Below are 18,586 nucleotides of genomic sequence, written 5' to 3' on the forward strand. Positions count from 1 at the left end.
TGGAAGAAAGACTCTCCTATGGTTTTATTTTTACAAGCCAGTGAGGCCTGCCAGTGAGGCTTTATATTTGAGTAAGCAGAAGCAGGTCAGAGTGGGTGACAGCAACGTAATCGGCTGTTGCTTTTCCATAACTTCTTGTGCTATCCTCCACCCTAAGCCAATGCCCTTCCACTGCCAGCTAAGGGAAAGATCCAGTCTCATGGAACTAATGCATTTCTAAACCTGTATCCCAGGTCTTCTGCAAACTGTAAATGTGATTTAACCCCATTTCAGACTTCTTTATCTAGCCTTCTTCACACTGGATAGAAGGAAGGTAGCAAAGGAGCAGGATGTTCCCACTCCTCCAATGGAAACATCCCATCCCAGGATGTGAAAACACTCCAGTTTCCAGTGGACATTTGACCTTTCATTCCTCGGTGCTGCCTGTAGCTGTTGTGTTGGAAACAACTGTCCTTGGGGTGCTTGGCTGACCTCCTGACTCTATTTGGATAGGCATTTCCATAGAGTTCAGCACTTAAAATGAGCACTGGGGTTTTAGCGGCATCAGAAAGGTATATGCATGCAAAGGGAACATTTGGCAGCATTAGAAAACCCATCCTCTGAGCCCCAGGAAGGGACACACAGGGTAAAGTCGTCACTGAAAATACTCAAAACCTGCACTGGCCCTCAGGATCGAGTGTGGACCTCATCCAGAGCATGCAGAGTGCAAGGGGAGCCTCTCCGGCTGGATGGCAGCCTGTGCTGGCCCTTATCGGGGAGCTGAGGAAAGAAACAAGGCAACGCTGGCGGGAAAGGAAAAATTTACCTCTCACATGCTCAGAAAGCAGATGCCAAGCTGATGCTTATCCTCATTTCTTTAATAAGAGGTCAAAGCCTGGCCCCTGCCTCGCTGCCTTGTTTTAAAATGCACTCGTTTGGAAATAGCTCCCTGGATGCAGCAAACAGCATTTTGGCCAGCTGATGAGATTACAGGAACATTCCTCCGTTGCCAGTTCCTGTTATCGGTACATTGTGTTAAGAGGGCCAAAATATCACATCGTGTTTTTACACGTGATAAAGCAAATTTTCACAAGCCACACCAGTGGCCGCTGACGGCACCGGGTGTGTCGTACCCCTCTGCCGTGCTGGGCTCAGCAGGGTTGGCTGGGCACGGGAGTACAGGGAGACCTTTTGGACAGGGCTATGCATGAAAAGCGAATGGCTTCCTTACATGATGGACTCAAGATGCTCGCCGAGCTCTCTGCTTGGTGGATTTTTCAGCTGGGTAAATTCTCTGCTGTTTGCTAAAGGTCGAGCACACCCTGGAGTCTTGCGGTGGCAGCACCACTCAGGTCTCTGCTCTGCCCCACAGCCTGACGGTTAGGAAAATTGCACCCAAATTCCCATCACTCACCTGGTTGCTGTACTTGGCTGAAGTTATATTTCTTAAGAAACCAAGTTCCCAATTAACTGCTGAGCACTTCTGTTTATGGGACTTACCTACCAAAAAAATTCTTGTAAAGGAAAACAGCTAGAAGGGTGAACTGTTCTCGGTGGAGACCATGCATGCGGTGAGCTGTTGGCAACGTGAATTACCCAAGGAAGAAGCTGTCCCAGCCTCTGTACAGTATTCACCATGCAAGAGCTCAGGGCATTTATCTGCTTCAATAACTCAGAATTCCTAAACTTGCAGGTTTTTTGTGCTGGAATAGACAAGCATTTTCTCCTAAGGAGTGCTTATTCAGACAATTCCTGTCCCTGCTACCCTGGCTGCTTCCTCCTGTCCCTGTGTTGGCCCTCGCTTTATCAGGATGCTCCTTTTTTTGCCAGGTCATTTTTCCTCCGGGCCAGTTTGACGGTCTGGCTTTGTAGCATCCCCACGCTGCAGCAAGGTGGCAGGAAAACACAGAGAAAGCCAGAGAGTGGGACCGCTTCCAGGGAGGGCTTGGCTCAAAGTCTGGGGAGGTTTCTTTTTTTCCTCCCCACCTTGGTGAACAAATATTCATACAAGAAGTCTCAATTTGGCAGTCTTTTCTTCTTCAAAGCAGCCTATTTTGGGGGTATCTTCCAGCTCCCATGTAAAGGAAGGACGGACTGCCGTAATCTGTCATTCCGGGGGGAGGAACAACATGTTCTCACTGCTTCTCTTTCGTTTGTGTAAGCCATCCTAAATAACGGCTGGACACTTTTCCAGCACGTCCACCTCGACTCCCAAAACAAGTTGCTATTTTATGCAGTAGCTAAGCTAAAAAAGGAAAGTTACTATCATGCCAAAAATGCAACTTTGATAAAATATGGGGGGATAAGTCAGCATAAGCATGACTGGCTCGGGATCCAAAGACAATAATATGGGAAGGATAATTTTACTTTCTTGCCTCTCATGCCTGGATACAATGAAGTGAATTCCTAAACAAATGAAGTAAATACCTAAGAAGAGCAAACCAGATTTTTTGCTCTAATGCAAAGAATACTAGACAGTGAGAGCAGGATTAAAATTTTATCCTAAAAGATGTCATATTTGCACCCCGTAATGCATGGTTTAACAGTTTTAGATGCATTCAGCTCTGTGCTTTTAATTGCTCTAATTTGGAAAGCCACATCACATTTAAAGGGAGAGGAAAATCCTTGGTGGGTTATCCTACACACTCTCCCATCACCTTGAAGGGGATGCTCTTGTGCCCTCTGCCTGTGCAGTGTGAGGGGTAAGAGGGAAAGAAAACTGCCTTTTTGGCAGCCTCCAAGCCTCCAGTGCCCAGGACAGGGTTTAAAATGATCTTTCTACATATTCTCCATGATAGACGATCCATTGTACTTTTATATGATAGTAGTAGTTTCACACTTTTGAGGATATCCAGAATCAATGCTTAAAGCCTTCCGAGCTGGAAAGCAGCCACCAAACACCCCTCCATGAGTTTGTAATGCCCCCTGCAGCACAGAGGAACCACAACCCCCGTTTCAGGAACAGATGAGACTTTCTCTGCTACTCCTTCCCCAAAAAGCTTCACAGCTTGGCTGCGAAAAAGAGGGAAGAAGGAAATATAGGTCACGCATCAGTCAGTTTTCAGGGACCTCATGTTCTGGTGTCTCCAACCGAAGATCTGAAAGTGCATTAAATCCAGAGTAGGATTTGGGCATTGCCCCTATTCAGGTGCAGCTCTGGGCTTTGTGTGGCTGAGCTGAGAGGATAAACCCCCGGAGCTGAAAAGGATGCAAAGTTCCCACAGGTCTGGCACAGGCAGATCCATGCTTTTCTGTCTCTGGAAAAAGCTCACTTTTTAAAAAGGAAAACACTCCTTATCTTACAGCACCCAACAGCAACACCAGCTCATAAGATGCCCATGTCACTCCCTGAGGTTGTTCACTCCCCCCAGGCACTTCGGAATTTCCAGCCCACCTGACCTCTATTGGAAAGTCTATCTTTTAAATATAACCACTATAAACACTCCAAGTTTTAATGGGGAGAATATCTTCAAAGCAGTTACTCTGATCTTCAGAAGCAGTCATGCTCTGATAGAGGTTGTTTTGCCTATCTGCAGCGGAAGTGGAGGAATGCGCAGTTTATACTAAAATAACGTGCACTTGTCCTAATCGCGGAGACTTCTGAGCCTCAGCCAAGCCTTTTCACGTCATTACAGTCTACTGCGGGCTGTGAAGGAATTATTTGTCTCTTCACACTTTTGATCTTTGCAGAAAGGAGCGTGTGGCATTTCCAGCCCAGATGTTCACGACGTTTCTCCTAGACCCGATGGAGAAGTTTCTCCCTAAATGACTCCTGAGCCTCATGCCCACATTAGTAATGAGTTCCTTGTAAAGGTAAAAAATTAAATAAACACTGAAGCAGCTCTATCAAGGTCATCTGAAATCAGAAAAGAATCGTGGATGGGAACAGTTGCTCTGAAATGACAGCAAGCAAAATGCATCTCGCAGGCACTTTGGAAACCTCTTGATTTGAATGCCAGGAAGATGTGGGACCCGTAGGTGCATGGTGGGAACTTTGACTTGCAGCACCAGTGGTGTTAGTGGTGCTTGAAAGAGACTTGAGGAGACAAGGAATGTATCGTCTCAGGATGTCGTAGCGTGTGGGACGTGCAGGTGATGGGGAAGGTGAGGTCTGGATAGCTCATCTTTGAAGGTGGCCAAGCCTGGTGGAGGCCACACTGTCCTCCCCTGTGATGCCCATCCCTCTGCAAGGCTGTGGGCTGCAGAGCTCTGCACCAGCAGGTCCAGGCCTGCTTATCCAATGCAGTGATCCTTACTGAGATTTCAAATTACCAAGTTTTGGATTTGAAACATTTTAATCAGATTTGAAACATTTTAATCAGATTTGACACATTTTAATCAGATTTGATCGTTGCAAGAGCAGAGGACCTTGGCTGTGGGTCCTCTGGAAGGCACTGTGATTTTGCCGTAGCCCCATGCAGTAACCCCATGCAGGCCTCCAGAAAAAAATTAATGCCTTGGTGTGAAGGTTTGTGGGCAGGAGAGTGAGGAGCTGTGTCGTTTCTGGGGATCCTATGGAAAGGAAAACCACCTGCAGTCAGAGCCTATAGGTCGAATGAGCTATTTATGGGTCAGATTCTTAAATGCAGCTCAAGTTTCACAAACCTTCCCTTTACCTGTACTTTATAGCCACAGCTGAGCAGAGGCAGATTCAATACACCGAACTGAATCTAAGTTTGAGACTAAGGAGTCTGGGCTCAGTTTTAGGGCTAGACAAGTCCCCTCCCAGCAAGGCTGACAGCAGCAAGTGCTATATACCCAGTATTGACTTTTATTCTCTGATAACATTTTTCTGCTCCCACCTCCCCCTTTTTCACATAGTTCCCTCTTTGTCCCTTTCTTTCACCAGCTCGTTTTTCTTTGCAGGCTCTGCCAAGCAGGCCTGCAGCCTGTCTCGAGCTGAACTTCCGTATCACCAAAGCCAAGTCCTCAGTAGCAGTAATCCAGTGTCATTGCATTAACTTCACCATGCTTGGCACAGAGACACACGTTTGGTCCTAGACATCTTGCTTGAAAACTCCTGCAGATCTCTGTGTTTTTCCCTTTTCTCTTCCCTTGAAGGCTCTAGGCTGGGCTGAGGCTGTGTGGTGGTGTTCCCCATTCTTAACATAAATGAGGAGCAAAAGGTTTTCTTGCAGAGTCCTGTTATTTTCTTTCCTACACCAAAAGCTTCCGCAGCATCCTGGTACTGCTGGAAGGGAGACTTGCTGGCAGGCAGTGGGAAAACAAGCAGATAAGTTTACAAATAGCCACACTGGCACCATGAGACCTTCGGGCCTGGTTAGTCTTGACACTGATGGCAGCAAGAGAGACCCAGCATCATCGTTGGGGTGCAAACCCAGGTTTCCACCAAGGTGGCTGAGAAAATCCTGTTCTACACTGATGAAATGATGAAAAACAAAAGTGGAGGCGGTAAATAAGTCCAGATCTGTTATTCTTTGAAAACCATCCATAGGAAAAATGCAGAAGCCCCATTTTCTGTACCGGGTAAAGTTGCTGATGGACTCCCTCTGCACAGAGAGCTCGGTGTATGGATGTGTCAAAGTGCTCTCCAAAGCCCTGTCACCGGCCATGCTGGATTTATATACACATGGCTGTAAGGAACAGTGATTTAAAATAACTGAACAGCTGCTTAATGAAAGAGTTTTTAATGATATTTTGATTTGATACTGGGAGCCTTGATATCGATGAGTCTGGCACAGCACAGCGAGTGATGCTGTATGAGACCTCTTCTCCGTGGACCCGATGGGCTGTCTGGGCTTCGCTTACTCTATAAGAGCAATAATCAACTGTATGTGAACATCTCGACCGTGGTGCTGACAGCATTTGTAGCCCATCATCCAGACACACTGCGTGACAGGCTGTGTCACCCCAGACCTCGGGGCTTTTCTGTCTTCCCAGATCCAGGATTCATGGAGTTTTTGTTCCACTCAGAAGCACTGTGGGTGTCTGCAGCAAGGAGCCAGCCGGCTGGCAGGGGGGATGCTTGCTGGTTTATTTTTGTAAAGGCATAATGCGTCCTTAACCTGAACTCCTGAGTGCAAGATATTCTGTTTGAGCAGCAAGAAGTATTGGCCTGTTCTACAGGTAACTTGAGCAGCTGAAAGAGGAGTTGAAAAAAACCACACCAAAAAAGCTAAAGAATATTTTTGAAAGTTCCTGTTTCAGAGCATAAACCAGCCTCTAACTTCTGGGCTCCTTTCTCCGAACCAGCCCGCAGTCAGTAGCAGAACACCGGATGATACAAGTCCCTGGATCTGAACCTGCTTGGCAATTCCTGTGGATTCATGCAGCTCCATTTTATGTCTGGGCACAGCTGGGTATCTTCACCTAGTTGGTTTTGGCATCAGTTTTGCTCGTGGATTTAGATAAGTTTTTTATCTCCTCCTCAAGCATCTTGTTTTTCTTCTCCATGTCCTCCCGTGAGCGCTCCATGTTCATCAACTTCAGCTCCAGTTCCTCACACTTCTTCTTCTCCTTCTCAATGTCCTGATTCAGCCTCACCACTTTGGCCCAGACTTCATAGTTTTCCTTCTCGAGACTGCAAAGAGAAACGGAGCATGAAAGGATTGGATCAGAAGAGTGCCAGGAAGTCATCATTTGGCTCCTAAGGAGTCCACCCTCTGTGTCATTAAGCAGTAAAAGAAGCCAGAGGTTCTGTCCTGATCCCCTGACCCTCAATGGCCACATAACACGATGCAATAAATCAATTCATGTGATATACAACACTATGATAACAGTATGTGAAGCTATCATAACACTGATGGGTACAACTAATAATGTAATAATGCTACAGCTGAATTCTGGATAGTATAATGGTACAATATTGTAATAATAACAAGAATTATGACAGTGGCATTATTGCAGAAATGTTATAGTGCCATACACTGATGTAATAAGAACTATAGAGTATTAATAGTGTAGTAATATAACATTAGCAACTGCATCATGAGAGTACAGCACATGAGCACTGACTTTTAGATAGCCTACTATAATATTATATTTTATCATTAGTCATTGCTCTTATATACTGCATAGTATTACTGGTAAATAAATCTGTGCAACCCTAGTGCTGTAATAACATCAGCTGAAGACTCCGTACTCTCCAGAAAGCAGCGCTGTGCACCGTGTTACCTTTTAATTTGTTCCTCGTAGTCATTTTTCTGTATTTCCATTTCTTTTTCCAGCTTCAGGATCATGTTTTGCAGAAACTCCTTGCTCTCCTGATCGGGCTGGGAGACTTCGGCCGGGCTGCTGGTAGGACTGGCTATTTCCTTTGGCTGATGGCTGGGACTGGGGCAGGGTTGAAATTCCTTATCGGAGACGCAGCTCGAAGGGCTGGGGCTGGGGCTGGAGCCTCTGCCTTCCCCACTTTCTGCCTGGGAGGTGGGAACGTTATCGTAGGTTGAAGCCCGGTGAAGGTCGAGGAGCTTAAAAAGATCATGAGACAATGTTCTCTTATGTCCGTCAGGGACCACGGGGTGTGCGCTGCTCGCAGGGGAGCTTTTCCAAAAGTCACTGGCACGTATGTCATTTTTGTCATTGCTGCCTTTCTCCCCCGAAGCAGCAGCCGTCAGGAAAGATTTCCTGTTAGGTAAAGTCTGAGTTCTTTTCCTCGACTGTGTTTTCCACATTCCCAGGGTATCTTTGGACCCATTATCTTCTCTGGGTGCACTTGAGCTCGCAGCCGGTCCGGGGGCACTGCTGGAATTCAGGTCACCTCTCTGTAAAATAGACCCACGGCATTAGGACAGCCTCGTCCTGCTCTGTGAGCAGAGACAGGTTGCAGCGACTGCAATATTTACAAAAGGCACATTTTAGCGTGGTAACAGGAATGGCCACAAGTTTTCCATAAAAAATTATTTGGGGTTGCACCATGTTTTCCATTAAAAAGAACTTTCTGCAGAGATTCTTTCTTTCTGAGAAAAGCCTTTAATCCTTACTGTTTTCACTTCACCAGCGTGGGCTGAAAAAGTTTAATCTATACTGCCTTTGAGCTAAAAAACTTCAGGAGTTTTCATTTTTCCCAGAACAGCAGATTTTCCACAGGAAAGTGGAAAATTGATCTACATCATTTTCCTGATGTAGATATTCCAGGGACGACAGTTACAGCTCTTTACCCTATTAATAGCAAACGCTTTTAGTGGCTCGCTGACCTCTTGGATCCCATAATAATTAATCACACATTTGTTCAATTTATATCTTATTATTTCTCTGAGCCTTACCATTTCCCTTTGGATCAAGCTCTCTGCCCTGGGCACCGCAGGGTCCTCTGCAGCATCCCAGCCCACGGAGCTGCGTGGGATTGGGGCCTTCTTGTCATTTTTTTGGGCAGGTGAGGAGGGCGGCACGTCCTTGGACGGGGGAAAGAGGTCTGCATGGTCACTTATCATCACAGTCATCACTTTCTGGATCTGTGGTGTGCCTGGAAGAAATTAGAGATCTGTCAGCAGCAAACCCAATGTGATAGGCTTCCTTCCACCCACACTTGCATTTTCTGGTTGGTCTTTCTGGTGTCCAAAATGAAGATGCACATAGTAATGCAGGTGAAGACAAGGAGCACGATCATAAAAACAAATAAAGGGAGGGATTTTTATGTCGCTCCAGAAGAGTAAACCATGGAGCAACCAAGACAGGAGTCAGCTCAGTTGCACCAAGCAACAAATCACGCTTTTCTTTGGCTCGACAAGCAAACTACAAGTATCAGTTACATGAGCAGACATATGAATACCTGGACCATTTGCATGTGAGAGCAGAGCAGTCTTTGGCCTTAAAATATTTCTTCTATTAGTTCTGCCGCATCTGTCCTTGCCCGTGGTGTTACAGTTTGGGTCAGCTAAACAGTAATTTCTTCGAGCTTCCTTTGTTTCTCTAAGGAGAATGTCACGCCTTCCTGCTCTAAGCAAAATGAAGGTGACTTCACCAAATCCCTGAATTGTTTGAAATCTATGGAGAGAACACTGAGTGCAACTCCTGAGGGGTTTTTGTCACTGTTAACACATTTATAGCCTAACACATGGCTTTACTCTACCCTGCCATCCTTACTGTGCCCAGGCATGTGTCTGGCTTATATCCATGGGTGTACCGTAGAAAATTTTTAATTTCAAGATTGTGGATGCAGCTGAGTATGTCAGCATATTGGCTGTTCCCATGCCAATTATTCCAGCAGTCCCTTTTACCTCTCATAATAATCGCGGGATCCTCTATCTTGGGTCTGATGAGGTTCACTCCAATCACTGTTGCCAGGTTATCCACACTCATCTTGTTGACACTAGAGTTCAACTGTATTTCATGTAGAAACCTGCCAGAGTCCAAGGGAAAATATTTCAAGTTGGAGAAGGAAGACTGCAAAAAGCCATACACACCCACTGGTATAAAATTCTGATTAAACCATCCAGGTCTTCCTCTAAGTCCCAAGGACAGAAACATATAGTTGCCTTATAACTGCAAACTGGAGCTGGGTCTTATTGTTGTCGATAGAAAAACCACCACATGATGAGCTGCTCACCCAAAAAAAATCAGAAAGGAAAGGAAACCCCCCCATAATATTTAATAACCACAGAGAAATCACCCAGGCTGGGTGAAACCCAGTGGTTTTATTCCACAAGGCTTTGTCTAGAAAATCTATGTTTGATTTTAATTCTCAGGGATTCATATGTGAGTTTTAGGGTAGGCATTCATGCTCAGACATTGTCCCCATGGCTGAAATTCTCCCTTTACAAACGCCAGGATCTGGTGCCTTGAGGAGAACCAAACCCCAGCTTAAGAGGGCTCTCTCTAGAGGAGTCAGCCTCAGCCTTTGGGCTATTTCTACTCACCAACACCAAATCTGAGCTGTTTATACTTTGTGCAGAGGACTGACCTGCAGATGTAGCTGAGGAGGTTGTAGTTGTCTCTGGGAAGGAGGGACAGTTGCTTCAGGAGTTCCTGATGGCCCTAAATGCAAGTTAAGAAATAACTCCATAAAGATTCACAGATGTGTACAGGCTCAAGAGCGGCTCTTGGTCACTCCATCCATCCCTGTATGGTCCCACCTCTTGGCATTTGCTCACCTTGGAAATTACATTTCTCTGGCAAACCAAGCATGGACATGGAGAAGTTTTTGTACAGTGCTCAGCAAGAAGAGGCAGCCCATTGCCCAGCACGGCTGCTGCCGCGGTAACGAAGGAAAGAGCAGGGTCCCCTCCAGCCCAGCACGTGTGTGGTGAGGTCTTTGGAAAGAGCGGATCATGCCTAATCTCCTTGCAATTCTTGTATATAGACATTTAGGAAATTCTTAACCCCCAAAATCCTGAAGTGAAACAGCCTACAAAAAACATTTGCCCTTGAAATACAGGGCTGAGCGCTGCAGTTCACAGAGCTCATGCTACTGAGGAGATCTGCCTTATTTTTCTGTGTATAGGAACAGCATCCGTGAGTTGGATTTTTGCAGTGGAGGGCTTCTTTTCCACTCAAATGTATCATCAGGAAAAGACAGTTCCCATCTGTTCTCCCTCTCCCAAGTCCCCACTTCCTTCCTTAGTCTCACCCAGAGCCCCATGGCAGCTCCGCTCTCAGCTCGGGCTGATGGAGCCTGCAGGAGGTTGTGTTTCCTTCCTCTTTTGGTGTTCACACTCACTGTTTGCTGCAGGGGTTCAAGGAAAAGAGGTGCTGAGCAGCTCTAAGATCTGCTCCAGGAATTTAAGCTTTAAAATGGATAAACCCATGTTGTCAAGTTGGGAAACCCCACTGGCTTTGGGAGATTTTCTCTTTTTAATTTTAACCCCCTTTTTTTTTTTTTTTCAGATTCCAAAGCTCAGTAATTACACAGCTTATAATGCACAGCTCTGTATGCACCTGGCCTCTCCAGCTCACAAAGCCCTGGCACTGAAACACAGCTAATTTTAAGGCCAGAAGGAGAGAAATGAATGCATCTCTACCTTTCTCTCATCCGCATCCAGTGCCTGACCGCACAGCAGGAAATCCTCGTACTGCATCCAGGGTACAACTGGCTCCGGGAGCTCCCGCAGGTAGAGTTTGAACAGAGAAGCCACCGTGTGCACATCCGTATCCCTGCAACGTGCAAAGAGCCACTCACAGGAAACCTGCACCCAGCTGGTGAGCAAACCCAACCCTGCTCCAGGAGCATGAGATTATATTTAAACTCTGTGTATAGGTGCAGGAAACAGAGAGAGATAAACAGGGAGGCCAAACCAAGCTGGGGGGAATCCATAGGGCACCCCAAGCCAGGGAACAGCCCCAGCTGGCAGGAAAATAAATGCTTGGTGGAGATTTTCCCCACCGTGGGGCTGGCAGGTCCCCAGTGTTCATACCCGGGCTGAGCCTTCCCAGCCTGCGTTTGACTCGTGAGGGTTTGCATGCAAATATTGTCTGGTGTTCACATGTTTGGCAGGCACTCCCCACTCGGCGCGGAGCTGGCGAAGCTTGCCTGGGGTTTTTAAGATTAACAGCAATTACTGAAGATGTTCTGCCGGGACAGATGTTTGCAGCTTTGCATACCATATAGTTTACATTATGTCAAAAGGACACTGTCAAGATCGTAAGCCTCTAATTTGACCTACCTTGAAGTCGCTAAACTGTTATAAACTTCTAGCAAAAATCCCCCAGGTCATTTATTTTTAGGATTGGGTGGGGTTTTAAAAATACTATTATTTTTAACAAACGCACATAACCGTCGGGGAGTTTTTTCAGAGCTGTATTTTTGTAGGGCCTATAAATACACACTATCAGGCATCCTGGATGCCTGGGCTGCAACGGCAGCTTTCTAATGTTCCCCACTCAATCCTGCCATGCTTGTGCACGCAAGTGTCCCTGTGCACAGGCTGTGAAGATGGCACTGAAGGGCGAGCCAGCATCTTGCAGCATTCAGGTCCCTGAAAACCCCATTACTGGCCTTCCTCCTCACTAAGAAAATGTTTTGATTGAAGTGCGTGGGGGTTGCAGTCACCCTGAGATCACCCCAGCAATGCTCATAGCAAGCCCTGCAGCACAGGGTTAACATGGCAGGGTGTGGGAAGAGGGCCAAACTCCCTCTCCATGCCCTGCTGCAAAACACAGCTCTGACAGCAAAAGAAAAGAAAAAAAAAATATGCTTCACCTTCCTATGACCCCCATACAGGTTACAACAGGAAAGCTCTCAGCAGGACTCTGGCACCCAGAAAGCAAGAAATATTCAGCTGGAAAACCAACAACCAGGATGGTTACGCTCCCAGAGCAGCCGTGGCTCCACCTTGCACAGCGCAGGGACTGTTTAGGTAAAAGTGCTGTGGTTTTTCCTAACCAAGCTGCACAAAGCTAGGTGAAAATAGGAAAAGTTTTGCAGTTAGGGACAGGCCTGCAAATACAGGGATGAGGCCCCCTCGCTCCGCTTAGGCAAACTGTTTTGCACAAAAGTCCAGGGAAGCTCCTGGTTTTGGGTGCTCCCCTCCCACGAGCACCCCAGATTTTGCCAGCAGCTCTCAGAGCTCAGGTGGTGCCGTATGGGGCAGCTCCCTGCATTAGGGGCATAACCACGGCAGTATCAAGCACCTTCATACACATGCAGCAGCCTGGGCGCTCCCTGTCTCCATTAGGATAGGACAGGGCAGGAATTAAACCAAAAAGCTTCACTTTAGGCGCAGTGGAAAGGCAGAACCCACTTTTCCTTTACCCCAGCACAGGGGTCATTGCTTTCACCAGCGCAAACTGTTGGGTGAAGCCCCAGAGCAGCCTGCATGAGTGAGCAGGGAAGGCTGGGCAACGACGTTTGCAACTAGGGCCAGAAGTAAGGGGTTAAACTCTGACTTCGGGGTGGGAACCGGTGGGAAACCTCTTTAGAGATAATGAGGCATCTGCAGGGGCAGCTGGTCTGCAAGCTATCAAGGGAGGGCTTTATAAAGAGATGCACCAGGGATTTATCTTTCTTCTCTCATTTTGCATAGGGCATGACAGAGGTAGCAGTGGCAAATGTCTCTCTCCAAAGCCTCTCTGAGACCTGCAGGTAGGTCTACCTACAAGCTGCTTTCTTGGCTTCAGGGAGTTTGCCATTTCCTCTTAGTCCTGCAGAGGAAGGGGGTCAGGAGGATTCAGCCTTGCATCCAAATCTTTCTCTCATCTCTATATAGTGGTGTGGGGAGAAGCAACAGGAGGCAAATATCATGACTATGGGCTGGCAGGGAAAGAAATAACTTCTGATGTGAGCATCAAGGTGTTCTCTGAGCTTATTTGTGATCTTCTACTTATGCTTCCTTCTCTAAACCTCTACCCTTAGCTGATGGGCTATGCAGGTTCTTCCCTTTGCCTCATTTCTTGGCTGGTCTCACAAATAATAATGGCTGTGTGGGGCCAGGATTTTCCTAAATGCTTTCCTTTATTGCCATTAATCTCATCTCAGCACCCCCTGATTCTGCTTTTACCTCCATTTGGGGTTTCTGCTGAATCCTCTCTCCTTATCAAGCCCTCTGGAGGGTCCAAGTTTCCTACAGGGCACTGCTGGGCTCTCTGGGGCCCCCACATTTTGGGGTGTATGAGACCTAGTTGAGTAGGAGGGGGGGAATACAGCATTACCGGTCAAATGATGGCCTTTCCCCAGCATCAAATGCGTCCCTGAGCTGTTTCACCAGGTTGTCCTGGCCGGGGAGACGGAAGATGCCCTCTTCACTCATGCCGTGCTCCCGGATGAACTCTGCACACTTCTGCACCAGGATGGGGACCTGGTGCTGCCCAAATTTCTGTTCATAGGCCATGGTCTCTGCCAAGCGCTGGCCAAACACCACTAGGGAAAGGATAGAGAGGTGAGAGGGGCCCAAAAGCTTTGCTAAAGGCACGTTACCTACCAAAGTGCATCACCGCAAATGTAACAGTGGTACCTGCTTTTCTGATAGCGTAGGAGCAAGAAGTCTGCACACTTGGGGAAAGCAGAACTTCTTCCAAAGAAATAATAGCAAAATGAAACCTTGTTCCTCCTCCAAATAATTAACAGTTCTGAAAATGATTAAAACCAAGCAGTGAGCCTTGTTTTTTGCCATGCTGCTTGCCTGCCTTGGAGCAGGCTGCTGATACAGAGGGAGAAAAGAACAGCAAAAAGGCTGATGCAAGGGCACAAGGAGGGAAGGCAAGCTCATTACACAGACCTGAAGGATATAGAAAGCACAGGAGATCACCAAGAAATAAGAGCAGCAGCCTTGCAAAGTCTTCCAGGGACTGGAAGTCTTACCAATTTAGTCACTTTTCTTCCCCCTCCCCTCACCTCTCCTCCTCCAGAAATCCCTGTGCAAAGAAGAGCAGTATTTTGCAGCGGGTGGTACCTTTCCTTCGGAGAAATGGCCTTTTCATCCTCAACTCGCAGCAAAAGAAAAGCTCAAAGGTGGGAAGGCAGCAGCCTGCATCCCAGCTCTTCCTCCTTGGAGTCTGGGGCATGGTAAGAGCAGACAAATCCCAACTTGAACTGGCTCAGGGATATTAATGGCAAAGGGTCCTATGGTCCTCTACCATATTTTTGCCCCAGCAGTCCTTGTGATGTGTTCACCTCGTGCTCTAAAGGCTGAAATAATTCCTGCAGATCTTCCAGACCAGGAAAATGCAAGTAAACACTCTCATGTAGAACCACGAGGCTTGTCAGCACCTGCCTGATCATGGGGATTTTTCATTTATGACTTGCTTACACTTTTAAATAATGAATATAAACCTGTCATTGTGCACAGTAAAGGCAAAGAGCTTTATTTTTGCCCTGCTGCTTTGGTAGCTGATAATGAATTGCTTATTTAAATGCAAGGTGGTGGATTTGTTAATTTGGGGATACCTCCCCAGGGCCAATGGGATGCCCATGCCAGCCCACCTGGCATGTGGCTGTTGTTGTGGGTGGCAAAAGCCCTCTAAGATTTTGTTGCTTCATTCTTTGCAGCTGCTCTGCTTTTTGGTGTACAACTAGCTGGGTCATATGGGGCTGCTGCCAGGTGGGCTCTTGCCAAATCCTCCTCTATGCAGTGGGTCGCTTTAAAAGCACATATTGCCTCAGCTTGCACTGAAGCCAAGACCCTAAAGCGTGAAGTTTTGGGGTCTGTTACCCTGTGTATCGACATAAAATGTAGCTCTGTAGTATCTGAATTCTCTGCTATCCTCAGGGCTCCCTGTACTACTATAAATTTACATTTTCTATCATTTAAGGTCACTGGAAGAAACTGGCAGCCTCCTAAATTTAAGCAAAGATCAGATGTGGAGTTGTTATTAAATATTAGAGCCAGGTGGAAATTTCTGGCTCATGGAATCCTAATTTAAGATGAGTAATGCTGCCTGCCCTGGGGCATGGCATGTTTCAGTTTAGAGGCAGAAAACACCAGGGTTGCAGATAAAAACCAGCTGTGTCGTCATTTAGGTGAAGGTTACCTGTGCCTATGGCAGGGTCACACTGTGAAACAGCTCAAATTGGCAGCACCTGCTTGCCTCTGAACTGCTGTGACTTGTAGTATTTACATCGGAGAGACCAGAGCTCTGTCATGTAGTCCTACACTAGACTGGGTCTAAGGAAGAAATTCTTTGCCGTGAGGGTGGTGAAAGCCTGGCAGGGGTTGCCCCGAGAGGGGGTGGAGGCCCCATCCCTGGGAACATTCCAGGCCAGGTTGGACGGGGCTGTGAGCAACCTGATGTGGTTCAAGGTGTCCCTGCTCCTGCAGGGGGGTTGGGCTGGGTGACCTCTGGGGGTCCCTTCCAACCCAAAACATTCCATGATTCTATACAGCTGAAGGGTGTATGGATGCTATAAACAATTACATAAATAGTCAGGGCAAAGCACAGAGGGAGGGAGGAGAGGCTCAGGATGACCATCCAGGTTAGTGCTCTTTTGGAAGAGAGCTAGAGAGGCTCCCAGCCGTGTTTCATTGGTGGATCTTGCTTATAGGAGTTCACCTTTATAGGAAAAGTCTGGATGGTTTGTCCTTATAGGAAAAGTAGCTGGAGTGACCTTTGCTGTTTCCTTTGTGGGCTTCGCCTGTTGGTGGTGAATTTACAGTGTGCTCCTTTCTGCTTGATTCATGTTCTATACTTCCATGACCACCATTTTGTAACGGCATAAATGCATGCCCAAAAGGGCTGGAAGCAAGGATCCTGTCACCACAAGCCTTGTCTGCATGTGGGAGGGTGACTGCGTGGCCAAGGCGGATTCTGCAGAGACTATGGGGGCAGAAGGGCTGGGCTGAGCGAGAAAAGCTGGAAGAAAAGCAAAGCGAGGAAATTGGCAGGGGAAAGGCAAGATTTTTCAATGCTAGCTATATCCCTGAATATGAGCTGTTTTAAGGAACAACATATTCTGGGGTCAATAAGTCAATGAGGAAGTTTGCAAGAGAGGTTGAAACCAGCCCAGAAATCTTCATTCATGCTTGGCTGCCATTTCCTTAATGCTGCCCATGTTTGTAGCAGACCCAACACCGCAGGGTCCAGTCTAGGAGTAGGTTTCTAAGGCATTACCAGTTACAGTCACATTACAGCTTCGTTTGCCAGTTTCAAGGATTTATGAGCCCAGCTTTGAAATCCTTGCACAAAAGTACTGCAGAGCACAAGGAGATGGTAGGAAATCGCCTCTCCGAGAACTGTGCCTGCTCTCCATTACCTCCTGACGCTGACCCCAGCACTCGTCGGATGGATTTAACCCATTCCTCCATCTCAGACTGGGAATTAGCCATGAGCACACAGGTGTCCTGCCCCGTCCGGTTCTGGTCTCCAGACACCCCTGCAAAAAAAAACATTTATGCATGATTTATAGAGAGGATTGGAGGAAAAAAAGACATTATTGTTCTTTCCTTTGCTAAATGCTTTTGGCTGCAAATTTCTCCATTAATGTCTATTTGGCTGTGAAATGAAGCAGCGCTCTTACATTGCAGCCTTGCTGAAGTTCTGCAGGAAAGGAACAGAAACTGCTTAACGTTGCAGCTTGGCAAGGCTTCTCAAGCATGGGGCATGGGCACAGGGCCTTCCCCCAGCCCTGACATGTGAGTATTGAAAGCAAGACATTGGGCTTTGTGTGTAATGCAGCGCTGTGGGGACCCTGAAAAGAAGTGGGAGCAAAAGGACTGGCAGCCCAAAAGCATGCAACGAAGAGGAGTGAAGCATCCTCACCTAGGATGATTTCGAAGATAAATTTCCCTCCTTCTTCTGAGTTGCTGGCCACCTCCTTGATGGTGCTTCCCTGGAGAGACAGGCAACCCTAGGACAAAGCAGAGCAGGAGCTGCAAATACCGGTGTCCCATCTCTGCGAGGCTGACGCTACCGTGTGTCAGCACTGAGGACTGAAGTCCTTCTCTCAAACAGATCACAGGACCTGGTGGCCTCATATATATACATGATAAAAACGACTTTTCAAACAATAAGGGATGCTGCTTAAATGCCAGCTTTTCTGATTAAAAGATTCTCAGAATAAGAAAACTGGTTATTTTGCTCTTTCCTTTTTTTTTTCCCTCCCTTCTCATGTTTTGGTTTTTTAACCCCTGTTGGGAGTGGAAGAAGAAAGTACAAAGGAGAAGGGACTCGGCAAAACACCAGAGCACCCTGTTTCTGCTGCACCAGAGCAGGAAAACAGTTCCTTTAGCACAGCATCACTTAAAGACAAAATCCAAACTCAAAGATTGGAGGAGTAGAGAAAAAGAAGGGAAACAAAGTGGAAAATGGCCGCTTCTTTTGGACCTTCCTTTCCCCAACTGCCATGACAAACACGGGCAGCTCGGTCCCTGCTGGAGGGGATGGGTGGGGAGCAGCCGAGGCACGTGGGGGCCAAGCAGGCGTATGAGTCAGCACCGGAGGCCTCCCTCCCAGCGCAGGAAACGAGGCTGTGCCACAGAAATTTATTTTCTCAGCAATTTCGGCCTCCAGAAAGCCATTGGGCTCCTGCAAGCAGTGAGGACCATCAGGGCTCCAAAAGCCTGAAATCCAGCTGTATCAATCAGAACTGTTGATGGAATCAGAGAGGTTTAAAATGATCTGGGATGGTGCATCAGGGTCATGGCAAGAGCTGCCAGAAGCACCATAAATAGCAATAAACTATTGCACTTTCTGTTTCTAGATCTCCTTTACGGTTGGGGCAACTGCTCTTTCCAGTCACCCCTGAAACAGGGCAACGCCAGAAATAGAACCTGGATCCCACTGAGCTCTGCCCTGTGCTTTCACCCTGAGGATCTACTGATTGCCTTCCTTTTATGAGTGTTTTCTATCTTGAGATCAGTTTTCCTACCACTAACAATTCACACAGGGAATGGCTTTTCCAGCAATGGGGAGAACCTTGCCCTGAAACTTCTTAAAACAAGGAAATGATGGTGGATATGCAAAAAGTAAGTTACAGTATGGAGAAAATGGTTGAAAAATGAAAAATGATCCATATAAATAGGGAAGACAACCTGATTTCTTCCTGGTAAGTGAACTACAGTGCGTACCCTGAGAAATGGTTTATACAGGTGAGACAGAGGGCTTGTTACAACCCGGAGGGGCTGAAGATGGGATGATGCTGCCAGAGAGCTGTGGCTGTCAAGCACGGGTGCAGACGTTGAAATCATGCCCAAGTGGGTGATCACACTCCTGTTTTGTGCTAAGGTTGGGTGCACGTTGTGCTCTGCTGGGGATCTCAAAAAGCATCAGAACTGACGTG

The 18,586-nt window shown here is 47.1% G+C and overlaps 1 protein-coding gene across 1 annotated transcript in view; it reads right to left on the bottom strand.

Annotated features, from left to right (window-relative positions):
* Window positions 1-3,676: 3,676 nt before the first annotated feature.
* The window catches only part of ARHGAP25 (Rho GTPase activating protein 25), a 23,495-nt gene continuing 8,585 nt past the window's right edge, over window positions 3,677-18,586 (bottom strand). Inside the window, exons 3-11 of the mRNA XM_009643386.2 lie at window positions 17,068-17,155; window positions 16,562-16,681; window positions 13,525-13,732; window positions 10,899-11,031; window positions 9,842-9,915; window positions 9,159-9,280; window positions 8,205-8,404; window positions 7,114-7,703; window positions 3,677-6,520 (exon numbers count right to left, since the gene is read on the bottom strand). Of these exons, the coding sequence (XP_009641681.1) occupies window positions 6,310-6,520; window positions 7,114-7,703; window positions 8,205-8,404; window positions 9,159-9,280; window positions 9,842-9,915; window positions 10,899-11,031; window positions 13,525-13,732; window positions 16,562-16,681; window positions 17,068-17,155 (1,746 nt within the window). The 3' untranslated portion in view covers window positions 3,677-6,309. The remainder of the gene's footprint in view (window positions 6,521-7,113; window positions 7,704-8,204; window positions 8,405-9,158; window positions 9,281-9,841; window positions 9,916-10,898; window positions 11,032-13,524; window positions 13,733-16,561; window positions 16,682-17,067; window positions 17,156-18,586) is intronic.

Source organism: Egretta garzetta, unplaced genomic scaffold, assembly GCF_000687185.1.
Source record: "Egretta garzetta isolate BGI_Z169 unplaced genomic scaffold, ASM68718v1 scaffold238, whole genome shotgun sequence".
In the NCBI taxonomy this organism is placed as follows: Eukaryota; Metazoa; Chordata; class Aves; order Pelecaniformes; family Ardeidae; genus Egretta; species Egretta garzetta.